General features: G+C 33.9%; 1 protein-coding gene across 1 annotated transcript in view; it reads left to right on the top strand.

Annotated features, from left to right (window-relative positions):
* LOC142343018 (uncharacterized) overlaps nucleotides 1-25,670 on the top strand; it is a 70,248-nt gene that overhangs the window by 31,243 nt on the left and 13,335 nt on the right. The window contains exons 8-9 of the mRNA XM_075394702.1: nucleotides 3,711-4,280; nucleotides 4,735-4,889. Coding sequence (XP_075250817.1) covers nucleotides 3,711-4,280; nucleotides 4,735-4,889 — 725 coding nt within the window. The remainder of the gene's footprint in view (nucleotides 1-3,710; nucleotides 4,281-4,734; nucleotides 4,890-25,670) is intronic.

Raw genomic sequence — 25,670 nt, 5'->3', positions numbered from 1 at the left:
CCAACTATAAAACAAAGTGTTTTTACGGCTGGATGAGAGTGCATAACCCGTAGATTTTTGGAATTCAACTGACATGTCTGTTTATCATTTCTTGAGTCTGCGCCTCTAAGTGCTTTTACCTCCTACTAAGATAGAATTACAATACTTGACAGTTTCCGAGAATATTTTTAGTTGGCTCTACCTGTACTTCAGATTAATGATATTAGACCATGACTGAAGTGCATATCAATTGCTGACAGTAATTCCAAGCTTATCTTTTAATACTTCGATTTTTGTCAGGTTGTATTTTTCTGTGAATAGTTTCACTCAAAATCATTGAGTCTTTTGCTAATTTGATAGAACTATCTGGTTTCGTCAAGATTAAATTTGGTGAATTAAAAAAATAATTAGAACAGCTAATCAGTTTTTGATGTAACCCAAAGAAATGAATGTTTACATTTCTAACTTTTCGCCATCATGGAGTTGTAAGGAAGTTCGTCTTGCATCATTGGGTTGGTCTAGAATTTACCTTTGGAATTTCAACCTGAAAGTGTAATTACTTGCCCTTTAAAATTTTGTTTTCAGATGTGGAAACTTTTTTTTACTGACATCAACTTGACTAGAAGAACTTTTTGAGATAGACTTGTCTTTGGTCTTCTTAATTAAAATTAAACCGGTCCTTGCAAAATGCCTCTAACAGTCAGTTGTTTATAAACATCGGGCACCAATGAAAATTTTCAGGCAGCTCATTGCCACCCATTCGAATTGATGGAACAATCCATTAAGCCTAGATCTACGATGGGCTGTTTGGCAGTTTTTATCTCCACTCTTTCTTGGCCATTGAACTGAGTTTTTCAAATGTCATTTTTAACAATTTGGCTCTACATGCTTTTCATGTCGAACATTTACAACTGCGTAGTCATCTGATGGCAAAATTTCAGAGTTCTATAATTCGCCAAACTGTTGGGTTGCGGATGAGTTAACAAAATTTTCGTCGAGCACCTGATTTACTGATTTGTGCATTTAATCGGCGTGCATTAATTACTTCTATTCTGTGAGTAAATATGGCGTCAGATCGGCGTATCCAGTAGTGAAACCGAACACTGTATCTGTATTTGCGATGGTATGAAATTTCCTTGGGTGCCTCCAATCGCTAATTGGTTCGCTATACTGAGTTCAAAGTTCTTTGTGATTTGAAGAATGCATTCACGAGAAACTGTTTCTTCATGAAGTTAGCGTAGGATGTTTCTGTTATTCATATTAAACTGGAATGTGCTTATGGTCAATTTGTTCTTCCATTGATCCTCTTTGAAGTTTTCCGCAAATTCTGTTATGGTGCCCTACAATTGCTGAATTTTTTCTTTTTCCTGTTTACGACTTAAAATCGGTATTTCATGATTCAATAAATGTTCCACAAAAAAGCTCCAAAATTTGCGCACTCGGAAAGATTCAACCTTCAAATGCAGATTTTGTCTATGGATCTACTTGTAATCCTCTTTGGCTTTTCTTTGGATCATTAAAAAAGTTTGCTTTTAATCTCCCAATGTCAAAGAGTTGTCTCCGAATATGATTTCCAACTCAATTTTATTACGACATCTGTTTTGAAAATTCACTTTTGGTTGCATATAAAATGTTTTCTTTTCAACTTCACACGTACGTGTCTTGTCTAAGATGGGCTCCCCGTAGATTGGTTCCGATTGTAAAGTCGCTTCTTTTTGGATTGGAGGCTGTAGTGACGTATGATATTTATTTTTTTGGCTTCGTTTTTCCCTCCGAAAAGTGTTTCAGACGGAGATGCTTCCAAAAGGGGTCTAAATGACTAAGGTGTCATAACGTTCTCCTTTGAGTCTGACTGCGCCATGTCATGGACTATTCTTAGTCCACGAGAAGCACTGTTAAGGCTATCAACTACCGATAATAAGTCCCAGAAGCAAGAGGAGATAAAATACAGCAATTCTCTTCTCTCTCTATTGTATTGCAAAAATTAGAAGACTAAAACTCTATGGGTATTCAAGTGAACATAGGGACAGACAATATAGGTCACCAACAAGGTTAACATGGTAAACGGAGAATCGGGATTCGAAAACAATATAGATCTGGTAAACAAGTCATGTACCACAACGCTTTAAAGAAATATCGTAAGAAATCCCTGGAAGACCGGCCTTCAACTAAATGATATCTTTAACAATAACTTTAATCTGTTCTTGAAAAATTGTTCCCTAGAACTGAGGCGTATCCCGGATCGAGGAGAAAGCAAAAATGATGTAAGACAAGCGTTGAAAATTTGTTTTTTTTTTCACTGCAAATTTTTTACATTTTTTTGCTGTGAAATGCAATGAAATTATTTAAATTTGCCGCTAGAGTAAGCGGTTAACTTACAAAAATTCACCACAATTAACCGCTCAAATATGTAATTTTATCGTTATATTAAGCGGTGAAATTACATACTGTAGCGGTTAAATGTGGTGAATTTTTGCAGATCCACCGCCTACTCTAGCGCTGAAATTACAAAACAGCTTTTCACCGCTTATCTTAAATGTTTTTCCGATTTTTTGCGTTGATTGATCTTACAAAAAATCATCGCTTCCTAGCGTTGATCTTACAAAAAACAACCGCCTGATTTACATAATTTCATCACTTTTAATGCTTGATTTTACAGAAATACTACACTTTTCTCGCATAAATTCTCATTTTTCTCCTTGCAAAAACAAAAAACTTGAAATTCGATTATACAAAAATAAAAGAGCATCATAATCGCAAAAAAAGCGTCAGAATGATTATGACAGAAGCAAATCTCCTTGGTGAATTCCTTGGAGATCCAAATTTGAAAAAACTGTTCACTGGAGAACTTTCAGGACATTTTCATTTCTACACCACATTAAAGGTGAAAATAGGTCACAACTGGTCATTGGTGTTTTATCCAATTTTGAAAATATTTAATGAACGCTCTTTCTTCCTCCTTTTCATTTGTCCTTTTCTGAATTAATCTTTTTTCTTCACATTGTTTTTTATGGCAAAAGTTTCTGTAGCGAAACCTCTACGGAAGTTTTTTTGCAAGACCTGTGCCTTTCCTAGATCATGTTTATCTTTTCACCCATTTTTCATAAACATTAAAAAGCAAAAGTGAAGAAATTCTGAAGAGATGATGCGGGTATTATTCAAAATTAATAGAGCGAATTAAAGTTGATTTGGACCTTATATTCCTTGTACATAACTTTGAACCCATTGAATCAGAAAATCTGTTAATCTAGGTGAGCGTCTGATAGTCTTTGCAGCAAAAAACGAAGTGATTTTACGATGGTTTAAAATTAGAAATCAGAACGAGAAACGAACTGTTTGTGATCAATAATCCTCTAAATTTTAGATAGTTTTTTTGGCAACAGTATTGCAAGCAAATTACATCTAATATTTATTTTATACAGTTGAAAATTGATGCACATAATATTGTCTTTTGGTTAAAAAAAATAAACCATCAAACCATCTTGTAATTTAGAAGAAATTGATCAAGCTAAGACTTCATTGCACTTTTTTTGAAGAGAAGCTGTTGTTTTGGCGCCGCTTATAGTTTTATATATTTAATTAAAGCAGTTTGAACCAGCTGGCGCATTTGATGGTCTTCAGTTTATTTTGTACCTTCAAGATACACGAATGTTACCTATAATTCAAAATTGTGTATCTATGTTCTCTCTGACATCTTTGGTTTTATTTAACTGCATAATACAATTATCAAGCTCGTCTGATCTGTGTAAAAATGGCGAACAGATTGATGTCATGGCTTCAATTGATACCCAATACATTGTGTCTTCTAATTGGGCAGCAGGTCATGACAAAACTGTGATCAAAAGGGATGAGTTTCTGGACGGAGATTTTATGACAACAGCTCAAAACAGGAATGTATCATTGTCACCTACAGCTAATTGTTCCTATCTTGTCAATGCTCCTGAAGGTTACCACGCGATGGTGTCCATTTTGGCAATTGGACTCTCAGAAGCCAGAACAGGAACTACGTGTGACAATTACGTTCAATTTGAAGGAACGAGGGATGGCTTCATCGAAACTGGAGACGGACGGTACTGTTCTTCACTGGCCAATGGGTTCATGCCTGACCAAAATGCAGACCAATTAAAATACACCGAAGGACAGTATGTTTTATTGCATCAGCCTTCGTTGAACTCAAGTCGACTGACCGACACTGTGCCAATAGTTTGCTCGGATAAGGATAAAGAAGCGGTCAAAGTCATTGTGCATAATATGCCTTTCGGCACCGATGGCTTTCAATACGGATTCGTGTTATCAGTCAGGTAAATTTTAAATTTTTCTGGGTTCATGAGCTATAAATCAAGCGTGGTGTGACAGCCATCATGTCTGACAGTTACAAGCTTACACAAAAATATTATGTGAAGAACACAAAAAATCGTTTATTAATTGCATAAGTTTTGGGTGAGGTGACACACAAGAATATGATTACAATAGAACTCGTGCATAAATTGCGGAATTTTTTCGGGCCTAATCTTATGTTCTATTGTGTGACGCAGAAAAGAAATCTGGAATGTCTAGAGTGCATGTTCTGTTGATCGTGAGTTGTCATTAAAACGTAGAGTTTGATTAAAAGTTTAAAAATGTGAATTGGTCTGACAAATAATAAAAATGTATGATTTTCAAAGAGTTTTTGCTTAACTAATCTTTGGATAAACTGCTTGGATAAAAACACGACTGTAACTTATCAACTTCTAACATTGTGGTTGTTTTGTTTAGAGCTGTGAGGGGTCGCTACTGTGGACTATGTGAAACCACTTCAGGCGATGTCTGTCAATTTGACAACGGGGTTCTTCCTCTCTCTCCATACTTCACTCATCAATGCTCGTCAGACATAGAAGAAGGACATTCTCAACCATCATGTTACTATAAAGGTACAGAAAATGATAAAATTATTAGCTATCAAATATGGTATTTACAATAGTTTAATCTTGATTTTTACAAAACATAAGTTTTTGAAACTGCAACTCAAAATAAAATAAAATTGCCAATGTCACATCCTGAGGTAAAATGTCCTTATTGTTCGGACACACTTTTATGGTGGAGGAGCTAAATACTCGAAAGGGTTCTTTTCTTCAGTCAATTTTGGCCGATCGATAAATTCATCGCAGAGGGCTGTGAGCATCATTAGAATGCCCGTCCAGCGTAGAGTATAAAACTCAGCCTTTTTAATTTCAGGCTTTTCCGGAGTACTCTAGGTTTAAAATTTTGTGAACAATTGACTAATTTTTGTTGTTATTGCTCACATTTTCCATATTTTTACGTAATCTTTTGCCAATTTTGCCAAAAATTTTGCTAAAATTTGTAAGAAAAAAAAACAGTTTTTTTGGTTTTACCTCTAAAAACAGAAGAGTGTAGTTCAACTATTTGATCCAATTGTTGGCTAAAATAGTGATAAGTTTTTCACAATTTAGCCTTTTTGGAATCAAAAAAGGAACAAAATGTGCTCATTAGTGCCCTATGTTTAAATATGATAGATTATCACAACTTAAAATTGCTGACAAAATCTTCGTCATCTCCAACAAAAAGCATTTTAAACTTGTTTTTGCTTTGAGAGTGTTCGAGAAATAGAAATTGGTCACTTTTTTGTTAAGTAAATCTGATAATTAAGCGCGAAATGCGTTTTTTATTTTTAAAAGATTGATTTTTTAAAATTTATCCATATCCATAATATTCGGAACATTAACTTGTTCCTAATGGCTGACCGGCAATCCTCTTCTGTATGTTAATTACAAATCCAAAAAGTTCAAATCAAAGCGTCATAATGACAGGTCCACTTCATGACGTTTCAAAGAACGCAAATATATATATTTTTTCAAAATAAACAAAAGATTACTGAGCTAAATTAATGTGAGGGCTCGTTGATCAAAATCGAAAAGAAGTCACATCAAGAAACATTCCGATTCAGATCCAAAACTCAATGTCTATTGTTTTGAAAAAAATACAAAATACAGACTATAAAGAATATGTCGGACGTCTACAAAAACAAACGATAATAAAAAGTTCAAATCAAAGCGTCATAATGACAGGTCCACTTCATGGCGTTTCAAAGAACGCAAATATGTAGTTTTTTTTCAAAATAAACAAAAGATTACTGAGCTTTGCGACCTTTAGTCTCTTTTGTGGTCTATTTGTAGTAAAACTCAACAAAGGCAGTTTGGATAATCTTTTTAAGTTTATAAAATCAATATCAAAACTTTGGTGTCCACAACATGAACAATTGAACATGTGTTATTAGTGCATATTTCTTTAACGGCTTCGATACCGGTTTTCCCGAAAAATATTAATTTAGTTTTTAATTTTTGTCGTTATTTGTCGTTATTTTTGTAGTTATGTGATATCTTCTGGGTAATTTTTTTTGGATGCACAAATAAACCTGTTTACCGATTTCAGCTGATAGCTTAATTTTTATATGTTTCGGAATTAAATGTTTTATAAAAATTATAGAGACTTTAATTTAAATGAGGAATGAGGACTTTAATTGTGGAATTTGCAGTTTTTGGTCTACTTGTTAGCTACTCTCATTTACTGCAGTTCGCATTACTTTTTTGGTGTTGAAGAAAGGCTCGCTTGAACACCTCCATGGTTTTTAGTGCACTGTTTTTTGTTCTTTTGGCTTCGATACCGGTTTTTCGCAAAAACTTAAATTAATTTTTGATCTGTTAATATCGTTTATTTGGACGTATGAGATGATCCGAATAATGGCAGTTCCCAAAGGTTTTTGAGAAAAAAGAAATTTTTTAATGATTTCTGTTGATGTTTTATGTTTTTGAAAAAAAAACCGTTTCGAGAATAGAAGTGTACCTATTTTTTTACCTAATCTCGTTTTTCAAAGGCCACTTATCTAATAAACAGTGTTCAAAGAACATGCCGTGGTTATTTTTATGGAATAGATGATGGTTTAAACCGCTTCGACAACGTTTTTTTGGGAATTTCAAGGAAATTTTTGTGTTTCTCGACTGACTTTATCGTTGGTTTTTGTAGACGTCCGACATATTCTTTATAGTCTTAATGTCAAGTGACTGCTTTCAAAGTCTTCATATTGATGCATTAATGAGCATTCCGCTATTCAAATTTGCAATTGGCATCTATTAGTTTCGTTATTTCTATTTTTAAAAAAATACTAACGTATCTTTTTAACTTTGCCGTTTTTGATCATTTTTGTCTACATGTCACCGAGTCTCATCAAGGACTGGTCCCAAGTTTGGTCAAGGGCAGTACAAACTAATTTGTTTAGTTTAAGTTTTAGTTGACGCTATTTGGATTTGTTATCATGTATTTTTTTCAAAACAATAGACATTGAGTTTTGGATCTGAATCGGAATCTTTCTTGATGTGACTTCTTCTCGATTTTGATGAACGAGCCCTCACATTAATTTAGCAAAATTTTATGGGAAGTTTTCCCAACCTAACTTCGGTTTGGTAGTTTCAACCAACTATCATGACCAATCAACATCGCTGAAAACCCACTCACTGCAGATGATAGATAAGTCGGCAGTTCTGATAAGTTTGAGATTGTATCATCATATGAGCTTCCACTGTTTGTCACATACAGCTGTTCGTTTGAGCATTTCTGATTTTTGCAAGCAACAACGTCAAAATCGCACTAGTTTCGTATCATAAACATTCAGCCTACTGCAATACATTCAAGGTATATAATGCACTAAAATGGCAAATGCGGACCAAAAGAAGGAAACAATAATTTACAAAGCGCATGTTGAGTCTATGATGAACAAAGGCTAATCTTTAATTTTAACCCAGATGGTTATCTTTTACGTTAACTTTTTAAAACAATGTTGGAATACTTACACAGTTTTATAACTTACATATGGGAGGTTAAGTTTCAACATTTTTGTTTTATGGGCTTGAAATTTCTATGCGTTCACAGAGATAATTTTTGTTTAGACATCACCAACAACCGTCAAATTGGAGCCTGCAACTTGTAAGTTTAGAAACTTAATCACCAGGTTTTGTGCTCCTAATAGCTAGCTAATGACGTACCATTAAATCATTATCATTACCAAATCCATCATTAGCTAAATATTGTCACTTCCATTTTCACATATTGTATTCTTTTTAATAGTTTTCATATTACCCCATGGTAACAAAATGCTGCGTACAACTTAATACACGCTCTGTATGAGTTAGTTTGCTCAAAACAATTAATTTGCGCAGTAGCACAAAAAAAGCGTGAAATGTTGAAATTTTAAGCGAGTTCACATTCTCGTTTTCTCCGCTTACACAAAAAAGATAAATAAGCTGCTGTCTTTTTTTACTGTTTGCCACGCTGTTGCGATTAGTCTGCAACAGCGTTCGAAAAATTAGTCTGCAACAGTTTAAAGACAGAACTTAAAGCACGGCGTGCATACAAACGATACCACATCATATCAAAAAAACTCATTGTGTCTTCAGCGAAAGAATGCTGTGAGTGCATCAAAAAATGGAATAAGATTTTGTGACAAAACACGCGAAAAAAAAATGAATTCGGCCAAGTAATCAATTATATTTCTGGGTACGATACAATCAGAAGGGCTGAAACTGTTCCATAGATGGTCAAACAAGCTGAATGTATCGGTTACGTTGGAATTGTCTGAACATCAAAATTGAGATGAAAAATAGCATTTTCAAAATTTCATTTTCTAATAAGATGACTTTTGCGATTAAATGAAAGACTGTCATCATCAGAGATGGTCAGCAGATAATCCCAAAATGATATTGATGGAAATTTTGTGCGCAATTTTGAAGCGACAATTAAGAAAGCAGATAATTCTTGGGAAAAATATGACTGGAAAATTTCTGAATTTTGAATTAAAAGAATTTTGTACAACATTCTGAAAACTGTAAAAACTTTCTACTTGATGTTTAAATAGTTAAAATAGCAATCACTAGACACAAAAGAACTGGTCTGATCTCAAAATGTTTTTCTATTTGATATCTGTGGAGATTTGAAAATTTTTGGATTGCGTAGCTTTTTGGGACCATAGTTTATGAGTTTCAGTTACTCTGAAATAACAAAAATTATTAAGCTGACGTAATCAGAAGCTCTGTGCCCTCAAATTATCTCAATCATATGATCTAATGATTTAAATCAAAGACTGAAAGTTAAGTAGTGTTACTGAAACAAATTTTATACGACGGAAGCCCTGTTTTCTAGGAAAACAATTATACGAATTTAAGCGTCCTATGTTAAATGAAGAAAGTTAAATGCAAATATGAATTAATAAGTTATGTTTAACAGCATTAAATATGAACCCAGCATTAAGGGATAGAATAGTTCAAGTGGTTAAGATAGATATAGCACTAGTTAGCACAGGTTGAAATATTCAAAGTTAACTTGTAACTTAGATAGGATTTAAGAGATGATAATTTATAACTTAGAGAAGTTAAGCTGAACTTACCTGATTTCCAAAATTGTGCTATGTTAATATTTTCTGACTCAGAAAGTTCTTAGTTAAGAACTTGTTACAAAATACTCTAAGTTAAAATCTTTCTCCAGTAAGCTGAGATTTAAGCAAGGGAGCAATACGGGAGTTTGATTGAAATCAGAAGTTATCGGGGACCAAATTGTGCTGGTGGTTGAGCGTGTAAGCTCCTTTTATACTTGCGGACACGTGGTTCTCTAGTATCCTATTGGATAGAGATAGCAGTGTCGAAAGAGTTACCAAGGTTAAGTTGGTGTTCTCTGTGTGGCGTGACAATATCACGTCATGGTATTCTCAGTTTAGGTTAGTGATCTTAAAAAAGTAGTTTATTTAAAACTACTTAGTAATTTGTTAACACGTTAAAACGGACTTTGTCAAACTCCAGTTTGTGCTTCACGCACTATAACGTAAATTCTAAAAATAGCACTAATTTTATCAATCAGTGTTACTGAGTGTAGCACACTTCAGTACATCCCATCCCGGTCCATCGGTATTAAATCAAACCATCGAATTTTACATAATTGAATAAATAATTTAGCTTAATTTTGTAATAATTAAGCGTTAGTTGTTTATGAGGTTGATTAGTTGGTTAGAGTTCTAAAGTTAATCGTAGCTTCTTGTTCTCTGAGTTTCTCTCTTGAAGACGAGTTGACGGTATCCTGAGATACTAAGCTGTACAAAATAATATGTCCAATATTTTTTTGGTGGTCGTCGTAGTAGACCGTTTGTACTTTTTCTATAAAATTGTCTTGTTAATACATTTGAATACAGTTGTTTTGTTAATACATTTGAAGCTGGGTAATAAATTGAAGAATATAATGGTTAATTTAATGGTCTGTAATGACAAGCAAAGTATATGAAAAAAGAAATTAAAATGAAGGCGCACAACACCATAAGGGTCAGTGTTGCTGAAATAACTCCCCAAATAAAGAATTCAGTTTCGCAATTCATCTTTATTTGAGTTTTGTCAAATAATAAATTAACCGAAGTAAGCTTTAAAGTTACAATTTAAAGAAAAAATGTTTAAACATGGTTTATCGTTTTGAATTTTGTTCATCAAGTAATTAATTTTGCTTTTGTCATTAATTCAAAATAAATAACAGTATCCTTTTGTTCTAAGTCTTCAAGAAATAGAATAATTCCGGCTTGAAATTTGGAGTAATAAAAATCAGAGACTTTGTGAACTCTATCGTTAAAAATAATCTGTTTAGAAAAGTTAATCCATGCAGTTTCAACATGTTCCAAAAATTGGCAGTAATCTCTAAACCATTCGATATCAATGCCTCCTTCAAAATATGTGTTCATTTCGAATGTTGTAGAAATTCAACTTTTGTGTCAAAAGCAATGGTGAGAACGAAGACAAATTATTCCTTGAAGGGAATTGACGGGAAGGTTCAAATAGTACTTAAACCAAAAATGATGGATGGTGATCAAGAAAATCTGTTGACGAAATGTTGTAACATTGTATGTAAAAAGTTCTAGATCAGTAATTTGGTCATCATAATAATTGAAATATGTGAGCGGTCTAAAGTTTAGATTATTGATGTAAAGAATTTCTTCTGAATGAATAAGCTTTAGAATTTCAAATAAAATGTACTCAGGAATTTAATGAAAATAAACTACAATTTCATTGTAATTGTTATCTTGCAAGAATAAGATAATCTCTTGTAACTCAAATTTCCAATGAATTGACAATGGGGTATAGAATTTATTTCCAACCAAGAACGTTTTCGAAGTTTTAATAACTTGCGATTAAATAAGTTCAGCGAGATTACAATATGTTTTGAAATACTTAACGTCTACTGAAAGATTGTAACACATTAAATAGATTATGGAATTCGATGGAACAATCGAATGATGAAAATAAACTCCTTGTTGACTAAGTTATAAGCAAGGTAATTGGGTAAAGATAAAAAATAGCTTTCATTAGAGAAGGGAGAACAAATAAAATCCGCAATCTAAAGATAAGACCGGACTCCTTGTTCAATATAAATTGCGAGTAAGAGCTTGATCGAAGAATTACTCAAATTTACTTTAATAATTAAGCGTTAAAACGAATGTATTAAACGAATAATTTTCCTCACCGTCGGAGAAAGAAGAAGAAGTAATAAGGAAGTACTGAACATCAACAACCACAAATTTATCTATTCCATTCCGTGAGGGCTCAACGTGATGAGCGGAGGATGTGGTGTTGATGCTTCATATTTGCAATCTCCAGTTGGAGCTCAGTAATCCGTTCTTCAAGCTGTTGAGAGCGTTGCCTTTCTGTCAGAAAGTTTTGCTGTACCTAATAAGTAAAGGTATCAAGTTGAGGAGTGAGGTTTGCAGTAATATTGTCAAACGGGTTTTGTATTGTTTGTCCCTGTAGAGTGTGATTAGTTAGTAAATATGATTTCTTGTGCGACAAGTAACCAATGATATTGAATATATTGATGTTGGGTTGCAACTGGTAGATTAAAACGGAGTCGTATTTTGGGTGTCCACTAAAACCGCGGTTTTAGCTTGAATTTCAGCTGGATGTTGCTTTTGTAGGCGGTATTGCAGGGGGTAGTTGTGTACTGATGAAAAATAAGAAAGTTTGGTCGTGATGATTGAGTAGTTGTAGTGTTTGCTAAGACGTTGGGTACCATACTGTTTGTCTTGGGTACATTTATTTTTAGGGGTGTTGCTGGGCTGAATGTCTCTCTAATGAATTGCTTACGTGGTTGTTTCTTTGCAATTGTCTCTTCGGTTTTGGTTCTCCTTTTGGATGATTTAACTGTTGTTGATGTATTTGCACCACTTGTCTGAGTTTGTACCGCTGAAATCTTGATAGTTGAGAGAAAAGTTGTAGATGGGGTAACGTGAGTTGTGGGTTGTACTAGTTGGTCAAGTTGTTTAACTCCAGACTGAGGTTTAGAGGTTGATTGTTTACTGTATTTAGGCCAACCAATTGAAGGTTCCTTCTAAAAGACTGGTATCAGTTCGTTAGGGGTTGAAGATATTCCTGAAATATCAAGTATTCTCTACTCTTATTCTATTCTAAGAGTTTATTTTTTGAAGTTATTTTGCAAGTAGTCTCTTTTTATTATTTTTTGCATTCTCTTTCAAAGTAAATCAGTAGTAAATTTGAAGTCAGTCTGTATAATATGATCATCATATAGTTTGATGACATTAGAGTTGTAAAGGAATTAATCCTATACTGGAGACGTAGGAACGTTGTGAACGTTTCTATTTTCGTCTCTGTTATTCTCATCGTTTAGATTGGGATAGCCACTTTTATTCTCAAATCTTAAAGCTTGTCAGCCAATATTCTTTGCATATGGTGGTATTTGAATAACTCGTTCTCTAATAGTAGGATTCTCAGATTTAGGAACTTGCGTTATTCTTTCTCTATTTTCATCAGTGTTATTATTCTCTGAATTAGTTGCTTGATAGATAGAAGTCAATATTGGGACTGACATTCAATCAAATGTGGCAGCAAAGAGTGCTTTACCAAAGTGAATAGATCCATCTGTAATTTTGTAAATTTGCATTGCTTGAATTAAGCATAAGACTATGTCGTTGAGTAGCTTAATGAATAAGAAAGCGGCAAAGAATATTCCGCATCGCTCATTTATATATTGTATTTTACCTAAGGTTTCAACAAATTGATTAATAAAGAAATCCGGTGAAATAAATGAATCTAGATAAATTGTTCTAGACTTATTATAGTTTGTTCCTGAAATATTTGAAAATGATTCTCCGTTATCTAATAATAATTTAGTAAGAGGCTTGAGAACTCCTTTCATATTGGAGTTGAAATTTATTGAATTACAGAAAGCCATCATTTCTTTATATGTAAAGATAGAAGTCTGAATGCTTTCACTAATTATATTCGAAATTTGTTGAATGACTATTTGTTGTTTAAAGAGTGCAGGTCATCTTACTTTTGGTTGTTTGTGGGGTTAGTTCAACCCATGAATTGTTATCAGCAACTTCCAGTTGAAATAAGTTTGAATGTTTATCAGAGCACAATTGTTCTTCGGCTTCAGTGAAGGTTTGTCTAGAAATCGGATCAACGAAATGTATTTCATCTTCATAGAGAACTGCTTTTCGGTGATAGCATTTACTAAGAACTTATAAGGGTGAAAGAAATTCCGGACAAATATATAACCAGGCAACATTGCCGTTTGTTTTGATAAACATGGACCTGCTTGTTGTGAAGGTATATCCAGTTCATGAGAAATCATTAAAATGTTGAGAATAGTTGAGCGTTCTAATTCACAGTCATTTCTTAAAAGATCTAGAGTAGAAGTTTGAAGTTGCCGAACAATATTAAAGTGCAAATAGTCAATTGTTGTTCCAAGATGGGCTCCGAAATCAATATTTTCAAAAACTTGAAAATGCTTTGAATCAACTGTTTTGTTATCACTGGAATAATATTTATTTTTAAGCGTGTCAGCACCGGTATCAGATTTAAATTTGTGAATGGGTTCTCCAGTGTTTATATCGAAACCGTCACAAAAACTAATATATAGAGAATCATAAGGCGTAGGATATACTAATTGTGGATGACTACATGCAGACTGTGGTTTATTATAAACTTGGAACATAAAGCTTTGTAGTTCAAAGTTTGACTGAGCTGAGCTAAGTTTAGGATCCTTTACTATATAGTATTTGTCATTAGCTTTAATCATTTGAGCGTCAAAAATTCGAATCATAGTGAAAAGACAAATATTGAGTTCATCCCATGTGTATGCAAATGGATCAGTAGATGTAGAATCGCAGCCTCCGGCTGATAAAGGACAAGGTAGGGATATATTTTGCCAGTTATTAACTGTACCATCTCTAAGGTTTACATTCAGGCTGACATTTTGCATATATGTTTTATAAGTGTAGTGTGTAATCCAACCTCAGGAGTTACATTCATTCTTTCCAGTTCCAACATCGCCTGAGTTAAAGTTTGAGAACAAAGATTTGTCAAAATCGAATTCTACTGAACTTGAAGAATGGGAAAGCTTTATCTTTTTTCTTTCCTTTGCAAGTTTGCATATCTGTGCATCAAGCTTAACTGAAGTAGTAATAGTATTATGTCTGGCATCTATGCCGCTAGAGTCAAAAGAATCGCAAAACCAACGTAATTGCTGTTGGGTTGCTTTACACATAGTTGCTTCTAGCTTAACTTTATAATTTCTTTGGTAGAGAGTGACTCGTGTTTGGTTAGTGCTAATTTTATCAGGGCGAATTTCGCAGGGTGCTACTTTGTTGAGAGAATACATCTGGTTTGAGATCATTTTTGAACAGTCAAACTGGTTAACATGATGGTTAGGAGCAATATTTTCATAAACACTCATCTTTTCAATTGGTCTGGCGTCAGTGCGAGACGTTAAGAATAATAATGCAAGAAATATAATAAAGACCGGATATTTTGCGGAGCAAGCAGTTAAAATCACACACAGAGAAAAGAGAAAGAAGTGCGTGTGAGAATTGGTATATTCAAGGAATTTTTCTATTCTAATTTCAGAATCACTATCAGTTGCAACAGGCGAGAACATGGTTAAAAATAGTAATATGAAAAGAAACATTTTGTAACTTTTATTACTTCGTCTATTGCTGGTGACTTTTTGATTTCTCCGTCTTCCATTTAATAAACGAAGACAGTATACGGTGCGTCTAACAAACTCAAGTTAACATTATCAGTGAAAGTAATCTGATATTTTAGCTCGTAAACGTGAGTGGGATTATAGGGTACCCAAAATATGACAAACTTTGCGTTATTTTCTGATGTTACAAAGAATGCAACTATTCTCTGTTGATTGAAAACGAAACACTTGTCAAGTGTTACAGTTTTATTTCCGAATTTCAATGCTTCCTGTAGAAGGAAAATTCTAATATAAGATAGCAGGTTGTATGCAAGAGCAGTAAGAACTTGTGTTTCAAGGGAAAGTGGTAACATAGATTAAGGGTCTACAGTGAAGGGAGCTCCAATGATATCGAGGTTTATTTCCTCTCTGTTGTTCTACTGAAAATGAAAGCGTTCAATGTGTTGGGGTTTATTAGGGATCCAACAAACAATTGTTTCTAAGTTTACAAACTGGTCTTTAACAGAGAAAATAATAATGTTTTCTTTATATGAAATATACGATCGATCAATTGTGGCTGACTTGTTATTATATTTCAGGACTTTATGCGGGATATTATAAGGACTGTAAGAAGTTGAGAAAGTTGTTCTTGAAGCTATAATTCAATAATCGTTTAGCGGAATATTCATTGATCGGTTGGTGGTTCTAAAACAAAACAAGGGACTTTCGAAATATCTAAGTCAACTAAACTTGAAACCTGAATTTGGATTAATAAACTGTTAAGTTGTTGAGGGTTATACTTTCCCTAGAAGACAGCAATAGAGTCTTTGTTAGAATTAGTAGCAAAGAACACTACAACTCTTTTTTCGTTAGAAATTTGACAACTAGTTAAGGTGTTTAGTGTGAGAAGTGTTGTTTGGAATTCAACAAATTAGAAACTTTCGGAATTGTCATGTTTGTACTACGTTCAAACTGAAGAGTTATATACTCTTTCTGTAGTTGATATCTAAGAATTGAAGATTTAGAATGATTAGTGAACTAGGATACCCGGTATATGTGTTGTGGAGATGTGTTGCGACAAGTGTTAGCCGGTGGTCACAATTTGCAATGTTTGAAAATTTTTCTAAGTTTTCTAAGTTATTAGTTGAAAGGGGCCAAAAGTGAAAGTTAGAAATTGGGACAGAGAGCAAAAGAGAGAGAGAGAGAGAGAGAGAGAGAGAGAGAGAGAGAGATTGTTAAGTTAGAACTGAATTTTAGAGCGAAAGAAGTAATTGATTTCAGAAAGTAACTGAGAAAATTTATTTTGAATTTGGATAAGGCTCTTAAATAGTGGTTCTCAGGGTTAATTTACCAAAATGTATGTGCTCAAATCTGATTGGCTAATAACTAGCATTGGCTAGGGTCATATAACTTTTTACTAATTTAGTGATATGGCTAAAATGTTGCGCTAAGTTCTTTATTTTTGTCATCAAAAATGCGTTTCTTAATAGAATTTGGGCAAAAATTATGTGTTTTTCGACCATTCTTGCAAAAGTAAAATAAAGAGTGTATCAAGTATTGTCCTTCAATAGTTTTTGTGTCAAAAAGTGGCATATTAATTTGAATGTATCTTATTTTGTCGTTTATTTCATGAAGTTACGTATTTAGCCTATAATCAATCTTAAAACATGGGCGAATTGTGAAAGTTGCATTTCTCAACAACTAAGATAGCAGGGTTGATGATTTTTTGGGTGAAGGTAGTTTCTGCGTCAAGTCATTGTGTTATAGACAAATAATTTGCAAAAAGCTCAAGAAGTTTCTCCGGCTCCCTTTCTTTGTCTATTGCTAATTTTAATACATGGGGGAAAATTTGATTTGGTCATTATTTTATGAAAAGAGCTTCAAATTTGAGCAAACGTGGCAGTGCTATGGCTGTTGTATGGGTAGTTCGGTTGAACCAAAAAAGAGCTTTCAGAACTTTAAAGACTTTCTCCGGCTCCCTTTTCTATTTTTTACCCAATCTTAATACACGGGAGACAGTTTGATTTGGTCAGTATTTTCTGACATGATATTCAAAATTGAGCAAGTTTGGCAAAGCAATAGCTGTTGTGTAGACACGGTGTTTGAACCAAAATTAAGCGTGAAAAACAACTGACACTTTCTAGGGCTACCTTTTTTATTCTATACCTAATCTTAATACATGGGGAAAAACCAAAAATTGCTGTTGCTCTAAGGCTAAGGCTTTAGATCTACCGATCGCTTAATTGAACATTGTATAGCTAACTAGTAAGTGCATGAGACAGCGAAAAACCAGTTGTTTTCAGATAAACTCATTTTATCTTGGTTTTTTAAGCAAAAATGATAATTTCACCATTTTTCAAGTCCGTGTTATAAAATTGTGACAACTTTTTGGATGAAAATGAAAATTCTACTCTAAACACATTAACAATAATTATTCTGTATGTATTACGACCAATTTTTACTTATCTATCGCGTATAACGTCTAAAAGAGAACACTTTTAAAATTGGAATGTAACGATATAGAAAAGTTTCACTTTTTCTTTAAAACTATTGCTAACTCTCTTTCTTTTTAAAAGTCAGTTATTTTTTCAGGGTATATCTACTAATCACAGATTTTATTTTTGAAACCTGAAAGTTTGAACAAAAACGGAATTGTTAATAAAAAGCGCGAACAGAAATAAATTCAATAACTTGAACTTTTTTGGGATTTATGCAACGGTATTTCGAATTTGTGTGTTGTAAACTTTTGTGAACTATTAGACTAAGCATGCATTTGAAAAAGTTGTGGTATGGGTTTTTGAGCGGGTAAATTCATTAAGTTAAAGTTCTTTCTGACAGTTGAGTAAGATTTGCGCTTAGGTGACATAATTCTTACGTGGGAAATTTATATTTGCGGTTAGTTATTTGTTCATAAGTGCTCTAATGTTTATTTTAAACAATGCTTGGGTCCTTAAGCTAGTAAAGTTAGCTCTATTTGTTGACTATGTAGGTTGCTTAAAGTGTACATTCCTGACTAAATGCGATTTTACGTGAGTTAAATAGTTTGCAGGGGACAAATTCCTGTACTTAAGGTATTTAGCATAGATAATGGTATTTGCTCATGGGGGACTTGTTTCTACTTAGCTTTGCTTTGGGTATCATTTTCAGCGTTAGTTTGTAATAAAAAGTATGCGTAGACATTGAAAATGTATAGGGGTTGAACATGTATAGAAGTTATGTGTATGTAACAGTTTGCAATGGTGATTAATCGTGTACGTTGTGTAAGATTTGTGTTGAGTGGGCTAATTGCTTTTTGCCTTTAACTCTTGTTGACTATAGTTGATCTCTTCTTGCATAGTAAATCCTAAACTTTGTTTCTTTCTTAACCATTAATTTCAATCTTAGTTTTTCTTTCAATCTTTAAATTTTTAAACTTCTATTCTTTCTTTTAGTTTTTCTTAATCTTAGTTCCTTCTTTTAAGTTTTATCTTAATTCTTTCTTTAATTGTCTTGTCATATTTCCTATTCCCATCATGTCTCATATGCATATCAATTTTTTGGGGCCCGATCAAGATATGCAGGATGAATAAGATTATGCTGAAGTTAAATTCAGCAGAAAAGGGCTTGAGATGACTGCAACTACGGGATTCAGGAAGAAGGTTAATTTTTTTTTATCGACGATACATCAATCAGGAGGTTGCCGGCTTAAATGCCGACAATTTTCTGTTCTTCATGTCCGAGGGCTATAGCGATTTTAGGGTGATTTTGGGCGATGAAGAAGTTCACGCTCTAGATAGAGTGAGTGTCATGGAGAAAACATGGAGGCGGCGTGACATACTGCGTGTGTCCGTTGAGACCTTAGAGGTAGTGGATTTCTTCCGGGGCCTAGATGTGAGTATTTGTTGATTTATTGCTCAGAATAACTGTTTGTTGTGATGAAGCATTCAAGGGCGCTCGAAGGGATAAATTATGAAAAGTTTTAAGGCAGTAGGGAAAAAGGAGGGGAAATGTTTGTTAGCCAGAGTGATAAGGAGAAAATTTTTTCGATTTTAGTTTTTCCAAAAATTCTTTGTGGGAGATAAAGTGGTATGGATATGGGAAGAGCAGGAGAACTTAGCCAAGCAACTATGGGCTCTTCATTATGCATGGTGGGATCGGGAAGTTGGTCCCGTGCTTCAAAGAGCATATAAGATGCTGAGGGAGCTCAAAATTCCGGAGTGTGCTATTTTCAAAAGTGACACACTCAGGAGTGCAGTGCTAAAGAATCTACTAAGGAACTTCATGAACATACAGGTATAATTTAAACTGTTGAGATTTGTATTTTTTGCGCTTATATGAGGGCTGTGCGTGTTATGTTTTAGCTTTGTGTATTAATATTTTTATGGTTTTTTTTGGTGCGTGGTTACGGTTTTGAATATAAAAGATATTATTGAAAAGAGATTTTGTGGCTCTATTTCTTCTTGAGTTTTTGTAGCAAGTCAGAAGGAATAGCTTCACCAAAGAATGCAGGTGCTTTTCAATTACTTTGAGGTCTGCTCAATACTTCATTTGCGTCTGGTAAATTAGATATATTAGGTGATGCTGTAGGTGTAGAATTATAAGGTGATGATATGGGGCTATTATGCTTTGCTTGGGGGAATAATTTGCGTGTAGCTTTAAATTTACTAGTATTATCAGGTTGGGTAGAAATATTTTCTTGCTGTGTGCTATTAGGTGAATACATATTTTGTATAGGGTAGGTGGTTGAAATGCGTGGGGGTAGAAAATTAGATGAACTTGTGCCTTGAATATGTGTATTAGTATTACCTAATCGTGTTTGTAGCGATTCTAAGCCTGAATCTTTTGTTGGGGTAGCATCAACGTTAAAAGTTGGCTGTAGTGTAGTATTAGGATTAGAAGTATGTTGTGTTTCTACTAAGAGCCACTGTGAAATCACAATATGTTTTGCGCCGCTGTGAGCGTTCGATATGGCTATATTATGCTTATAATAATAGGTATAGTAATCTTCAGTGTCGTCTGGAACTACAGAGTTATCAACTAACTCCTGTATTTTCTCTTCTTTCGGGTAAAAAGGTACTCTATGATTTCTGCGCACGGTTTTCTTCTCATTTGTTTTATCATGTTGTATTTCATATGTAGTGTTAGTTAACATTCGTTGCACTGTGCAAGGGCCTGAGCGTAGTTCTTGTAGCTTTTTATACTTTAGTAGTCCTTTAGAATGATTTTCTAATAGTACTTATCTACCTTCAGGTATAGGCTTTCCGAGTTTAAATCTTTTTCTATGCTTGTGTGCTTGTAGTCTGTCTACATTTAGTGTAGGTATTCAAATATATAGTTTTAAATGTAGTGTCTCGCTTTAACATTTCGTTAGATAATCTGTTTTGTAGTAATTTCTCTATCTTTTTGTTATTACAAGTTTTTTCACTATGCGAGTGTGTTGGTAGATTACTACAATACTCCGATGGGCGTTTCTTTTGATTATCTCGTAGTAGTCCTAACTTTAGTGATAAGGGTACTTGCCGTTTTGTTCCAAATAGTATTTCATAAGGGGTATATCCTGTACTGTAGTTTACTGCAGTATTGTGTGAAAAAGCAAATTTACTATTGTAATCGGACCAATTCGATCCGCTTTGACTAATAAAAAGTCTTAGGTAATTAGTCAAATGTTTATTTTGTACTTTTACTTTGCCGTTAGTCCCCGGTGAATATGCACTTTGGGGGGCATAGTGTGATTCCCATTTTGTTTGTGTAGTGAACAAAATCATTACTAATAAAAGCATTGCCGTTTTCATGTACTATTTGTTGCCGTATACCGAATGCGGTTATAAATTTCTCTATTTGATTTACTGTTTCGAGAGCTTCGGCATTCTTGCTAGGGTACACTTGTATAAATCTAGAGAAAGCATCTACTATTACAAGACAAAATCTATTTCCTTTACTAAGTGGTAGTAGTGGACCTTTATGATCAATATGAAGTGTATGTAGGGGTATAGCTTCTAATTGTCCCCATGGTTCTAAGGTTGCTTCGTTTAAGTCCTTGCTGCATGGTTCTAAGGGTCTCCATGGTTCTAAGGGTGCTTCGTTTAAGTCGTTCATGTCTTTTTGTTATAAGTGTTGACTTATTAGTTTGGCAACTTAAGCAATCTAACATAAACATTTCAATCCATTTAAACATAACGGGCCAATAGAAATATCGCTAAATTCTATTATAAGTTGTGCTTTCTGCTCTGTGACCACAAAGTTCATGCGTATGTGCGACCTCGAATAACTTAATGAATAGTGAAAGTGTCGCAAATATCTTAACGTCAAAAGAGCCGTCTTCACAAGGTTGAGAATAGCAGAGTAAATCATATTGACTCTCTAGAAACAACAAGTTGAAATTATTTCTATAAGTTTGTAATGCTTTAGATTGTTTAATTGTGTAGTCTTTTTCTGGAGCTTTGCCTACTTTTAACCAATCTCTAACTTTATCTATCACGGAGTCGTTTACTTGCTCTTCAATAATATTATCAGTGTCAAGATTAGCGTTTTTTGCAAAATCTGTAACTTTAGCTATTAAATCTATTGCATCTGTGTGGACATCCTTTTCTGAGATGTTTTGAAAAGCTTCTGGTTCAAAAAAAATTTTAAATTTTGTACGTCTAATATAGTCGGCTTCAGCAGATTCTAATTGTTCAATAAGTGAGTTTTCAATTTTACCTTCTACTAGATCATCACTTATTTCGGCTATTTCTTCAATCTCAGAGTAGTAGTGATTATCATATTCACTGGTTAGTTCTGAGGTTAACTTTGATTTATTTGTGTGCCGTAGCGAAAACAATCAGAAAAACTGTGTATAGCATTACAGTGCTCATCTTTGTAGTTTGGTGCATCATCTACACTAAAGTCACCTTCATCGTTTATATTGATTAGTTTCTTTCTTTCGCCTTTGACTTGAGCAATAATTGGATAACAGTCGTTAGATGTTGCGTCCTTATCGTCTTGATGCAATACAGAGTAGTTAACGTCTTTTCAATAAATAAGAAATTTTATTTGTTTAGGTATTAGTTTGTGTTCTAGTTGATAAAGTTTAGCATCTGCTTTGGAAATGTTTAGAATATCAGGGAATGCTATGTTTTTGCCTTCAGTGTAAATAATTTGCAAGTTTTGAAACTTAGTTATTACAACTTGATAATTAAAGAAAAGTTGTGACATTTGTCCGCGTCGTGACCAAAGAAATAGAATTGGTCTGTGATCACAATATTGATAGATTGGAAATGGGGATCCAATAACGTAAAATTCATATGTTTGTAATGCAGAAATTTTTCCGAATAGTTCTCTATGTTGAGGAGACATTTTTTGTTCGGCTTTATCAAATACTCTTGAGTTTGCTGAAATCCTACGTTTTCTATCAGGGAAATCTTGTATAAGAAGGCAACCTCTTCTCAAGTTAGATGAATCGGCATGTATATGAGAAGGATAGTCATTAGAGGGAAATGCGTTGGAAATGTCATGACAGAACCTTTGTTTAAGATCCGTGAATATCTTTTCGTGTTCTGGTAACCATTTGAATAGTGTTGTATCTTTTGTTAAATCATATAGAGGTTTTGCATCTATGCGAAAGTTTAACATATAGGTGTGATAGAAACCCATCATTCCTAAAACTCTTAAAACTTCTGTTTCCGATTCTGGCGTAGTTTCTAATATCGTCTATGCGCGAAGCAATAGGGGATAGTCCGTCTTTAGATATAACATGTCCTAGAAATCTCACTTTTCGTAACAAAAACATCGTTTTATCGGGGGCTGCTTTAAAGTTTGCCTTTCGAAGCAAAGAGTGATACTCTTTTACTATTGTGAACATTTCTCGTTTAACTTTAGCTTGTAAGTGAGTGTCGTCTACGTTTGTTATGGCTTATTGCTTATTTACGTTTTATAAGAGGTCCAAACGCATAACGCATTAGTTTGCTAAGGAAGCTGGGTAATGGCTTAAGACCATGAAATCCTACTTGATAGGTGTACTGTCTGCCTCCTACAATAAAACTTGTAACCTTTTGTGTATCTTCGGTTAATGGTACTTGAGTGTAAGCTTATGATAAATCACTACTTGTGAAAATAGTTCCAGTGGTTCTTGTCATTAGAACGTTTAGTGGTTCAAGTGAAGTGGCCAACAAGAATTACTTGTATCAGTTATTGAGTTTAGGTATCTAGCATCTATGACTAGTTTTATATAATCCTCCCTAGGTAGTATGATAACAGGATTGACAAACCAACTATTCATATCGTCGTTCTCATTGAGCTCTCTGATGATTCCTGCTTGGATTAGTTCATCCATTAGCTTTTCTAATTTATCTCTGAGATGAATGGGTATTTGCTAGGTCGTTGCTTTTTAAAGGCAGCGGCTTTCTTCAGGGGTAAATGAAATTTATGTTTAGTTCTGCCAATATCATACTGATGATGTGAATAGACATCATTATACTCAAGTATTATTTCTAATAATTTGAACAATCCATTGTCAGTCAAATCACTTTGTGTGAAATAAAAATTATCCAAAAACTTTTCCCGATACACTATGTCCTGAAAATTATTTCCATTATGCTTAATTACAAATCACTAACGGATTTATTTATGATTTGATTGCTTTGTAGTGTATCTCTAAACTTAGGGAACTGATCACTAACTTTAGGTCTACATAATTCTTTAGCTTCGGTAGAGAAGTCTGTTGCTAAATCTCTCTCATCTTCTTTGCATTTTTCTATTACCTCACTTTCAATAATTTCGAGCACCTGTTCCTGTTCTAGTGTGTTGGTTTCTACTTTTTGTAGTTTATCAATATCATCTTTGCTTGTATACACATAGATAGTAATTACTGAACTCTTAAGTGTTTGTTCAATTAGAGAAGATATATTTCTGCAGTCCATTCCACCTAAACCACAAGCTATTTTGGGCATTGCTATACAGCGTAAATTTAGTCCTAGTGCGTGATCTCTCATAGCAATTAGCGTTGTTTTGATTGTATCAGTTGTTGGCTTCTCATAGTGATTGGCCTTAGTGATCAAATTATACACTAAGTCACTATCTGCTCTGAAGGTTATTATGTCACCTACATCACACTTTCTACTTTTACAGTAATCCTTTATAAGGGGTTTTCTTCTGGAAATTCTATTGGCAAATCCTTTTCTCATCTCTGAGTCTGATGATTTTGTGTGCGCTATAGGCATATTAGAGTCAAATATAGATTGGGTACGAAAATCTACATACCTAATGCAAGAGTTACTTTGAATTTGCTGTCCTTCTTGTAGATTGTTCACTACTGTGTTCAGTATGAAGCAACTGTTTTAGTCCTCACTTTCATTTAGTTTTGTACTTGTGAATTCAGCACAGTTTTTGATATTATATCTTTGTATAGGTTTGTCTGTTATGTCGCACATAGCATAACCTATTATTCCTCCATTTATCTGTTTTGGGTGATTCTTTTGATTCTCCATGAATATGGGTAGAAATTCCTCAGATTGTAGACAAAGTGTGTTCACAAAGACGAGGTCAGTTTTTTCAACATTAATATGAGGCATGAAATATGTTCCTGGTGGAAATAAGGCTTGACTGGGGTGCTTTTGCTTGTGCAATTGAGTACTTTTCTGTTGCAGAAAGATCGGTTGAGCTATATTTAAAGCAGTTATTTTAGTTATGTATGGATAATCTTTTTCATTGTTGAATGAGCCGTAGCAAATTAAATTTCTTTCAGTTTTTAATTCTACTGCGGGGATATCCAAGTGAAGTGCTTTTAAAAACAAATGACAAAAATCAATACCTATTATATTCTGTCCCTGCTCTTTAGTAACGAATACTTTATGGGGGACTGTATATTTAAAGCAGTTATTTTAAAGCAGCTATTATGGATTTTAAAGCAGTTATTATGGATAATTTTTCTCATTGTTGAGTGAGCCGTAGCAAATTACGTTTTTTTCAGTTTTTAATTCTACTGCGGGGATACCGAAGTGAAGTGCTTTTAGAAACAAATGACAAAAATCAATACCTATTATGTTCTGTCTCTGTTCTTTAGCGACAAACACTTTATGAGCGACTCTATATTTACCGTCAGTTTCAAAACTAGATCGGTTAGTTGTGTAACCAATCATCCTGATTGATGAACCAGTATATGTTTTTGAATCACCATTTGTACTTTGTAGAAGCAAATTTTGTCCAAGGTTTACTAGTGCAAGATATGTAGGGTGATTGATAATAGCGCAGGTTGATCCTGGGTCAATCATAAATTCGACTTCTAAACCACTATTGTTTTTAATGTCTCCAGTGGCAGAGTGATATAAGTTAAGGTATATTCTTGACTTAGTACTTTTTTCTTTAGTACCGTTCGGAGACTTTAATAGTTTAAAGGCAAAAAGTCTGTTATAGCATTTACGTAGTCATCATCACCTTCAATGAAACTTATTTGATTTGGTTGTTGTTGAGTATTGTTAGGTTTTGATTGTCTTTGTTGTAGATTGTTATTTCTACTTGGTGTATAGAAGCTAGCAACTTGTTGTGTCTGTTGCTGTTGTTGTGGTGATGTGGTTGTTCAACATTTGGTTCATTATTTCTATATGTGTTTTGCTGTGGGAAGGTTTGTTTGTATGGTTGAGTGAATCTATTACCATAGTTGCTAAAGGATGTATTTTGTTGTTGATAGTTAGGCTTGTTGTACCTAGGATTATAGTTTGAGTAGCCACCTCTTGGTT

This window comes from Convolutriloba macropyga, chromosome 7, assembly GCF_964194025.1.
Source record: "Convolutriloba macropyga chromosome 7, txConMacr16.3, whole genome shotgun sequence".
NCBI lineage: Eukaryota > Metazoa > Xenacoelomorpha > Acoela > Convolutidae > Convolutriloba > Convolutriloba macropyga.
Note: the sequence above shows the minus strand (reverse complement) of the source record. Positions and strands in the feature narration are given on the sequence as shown.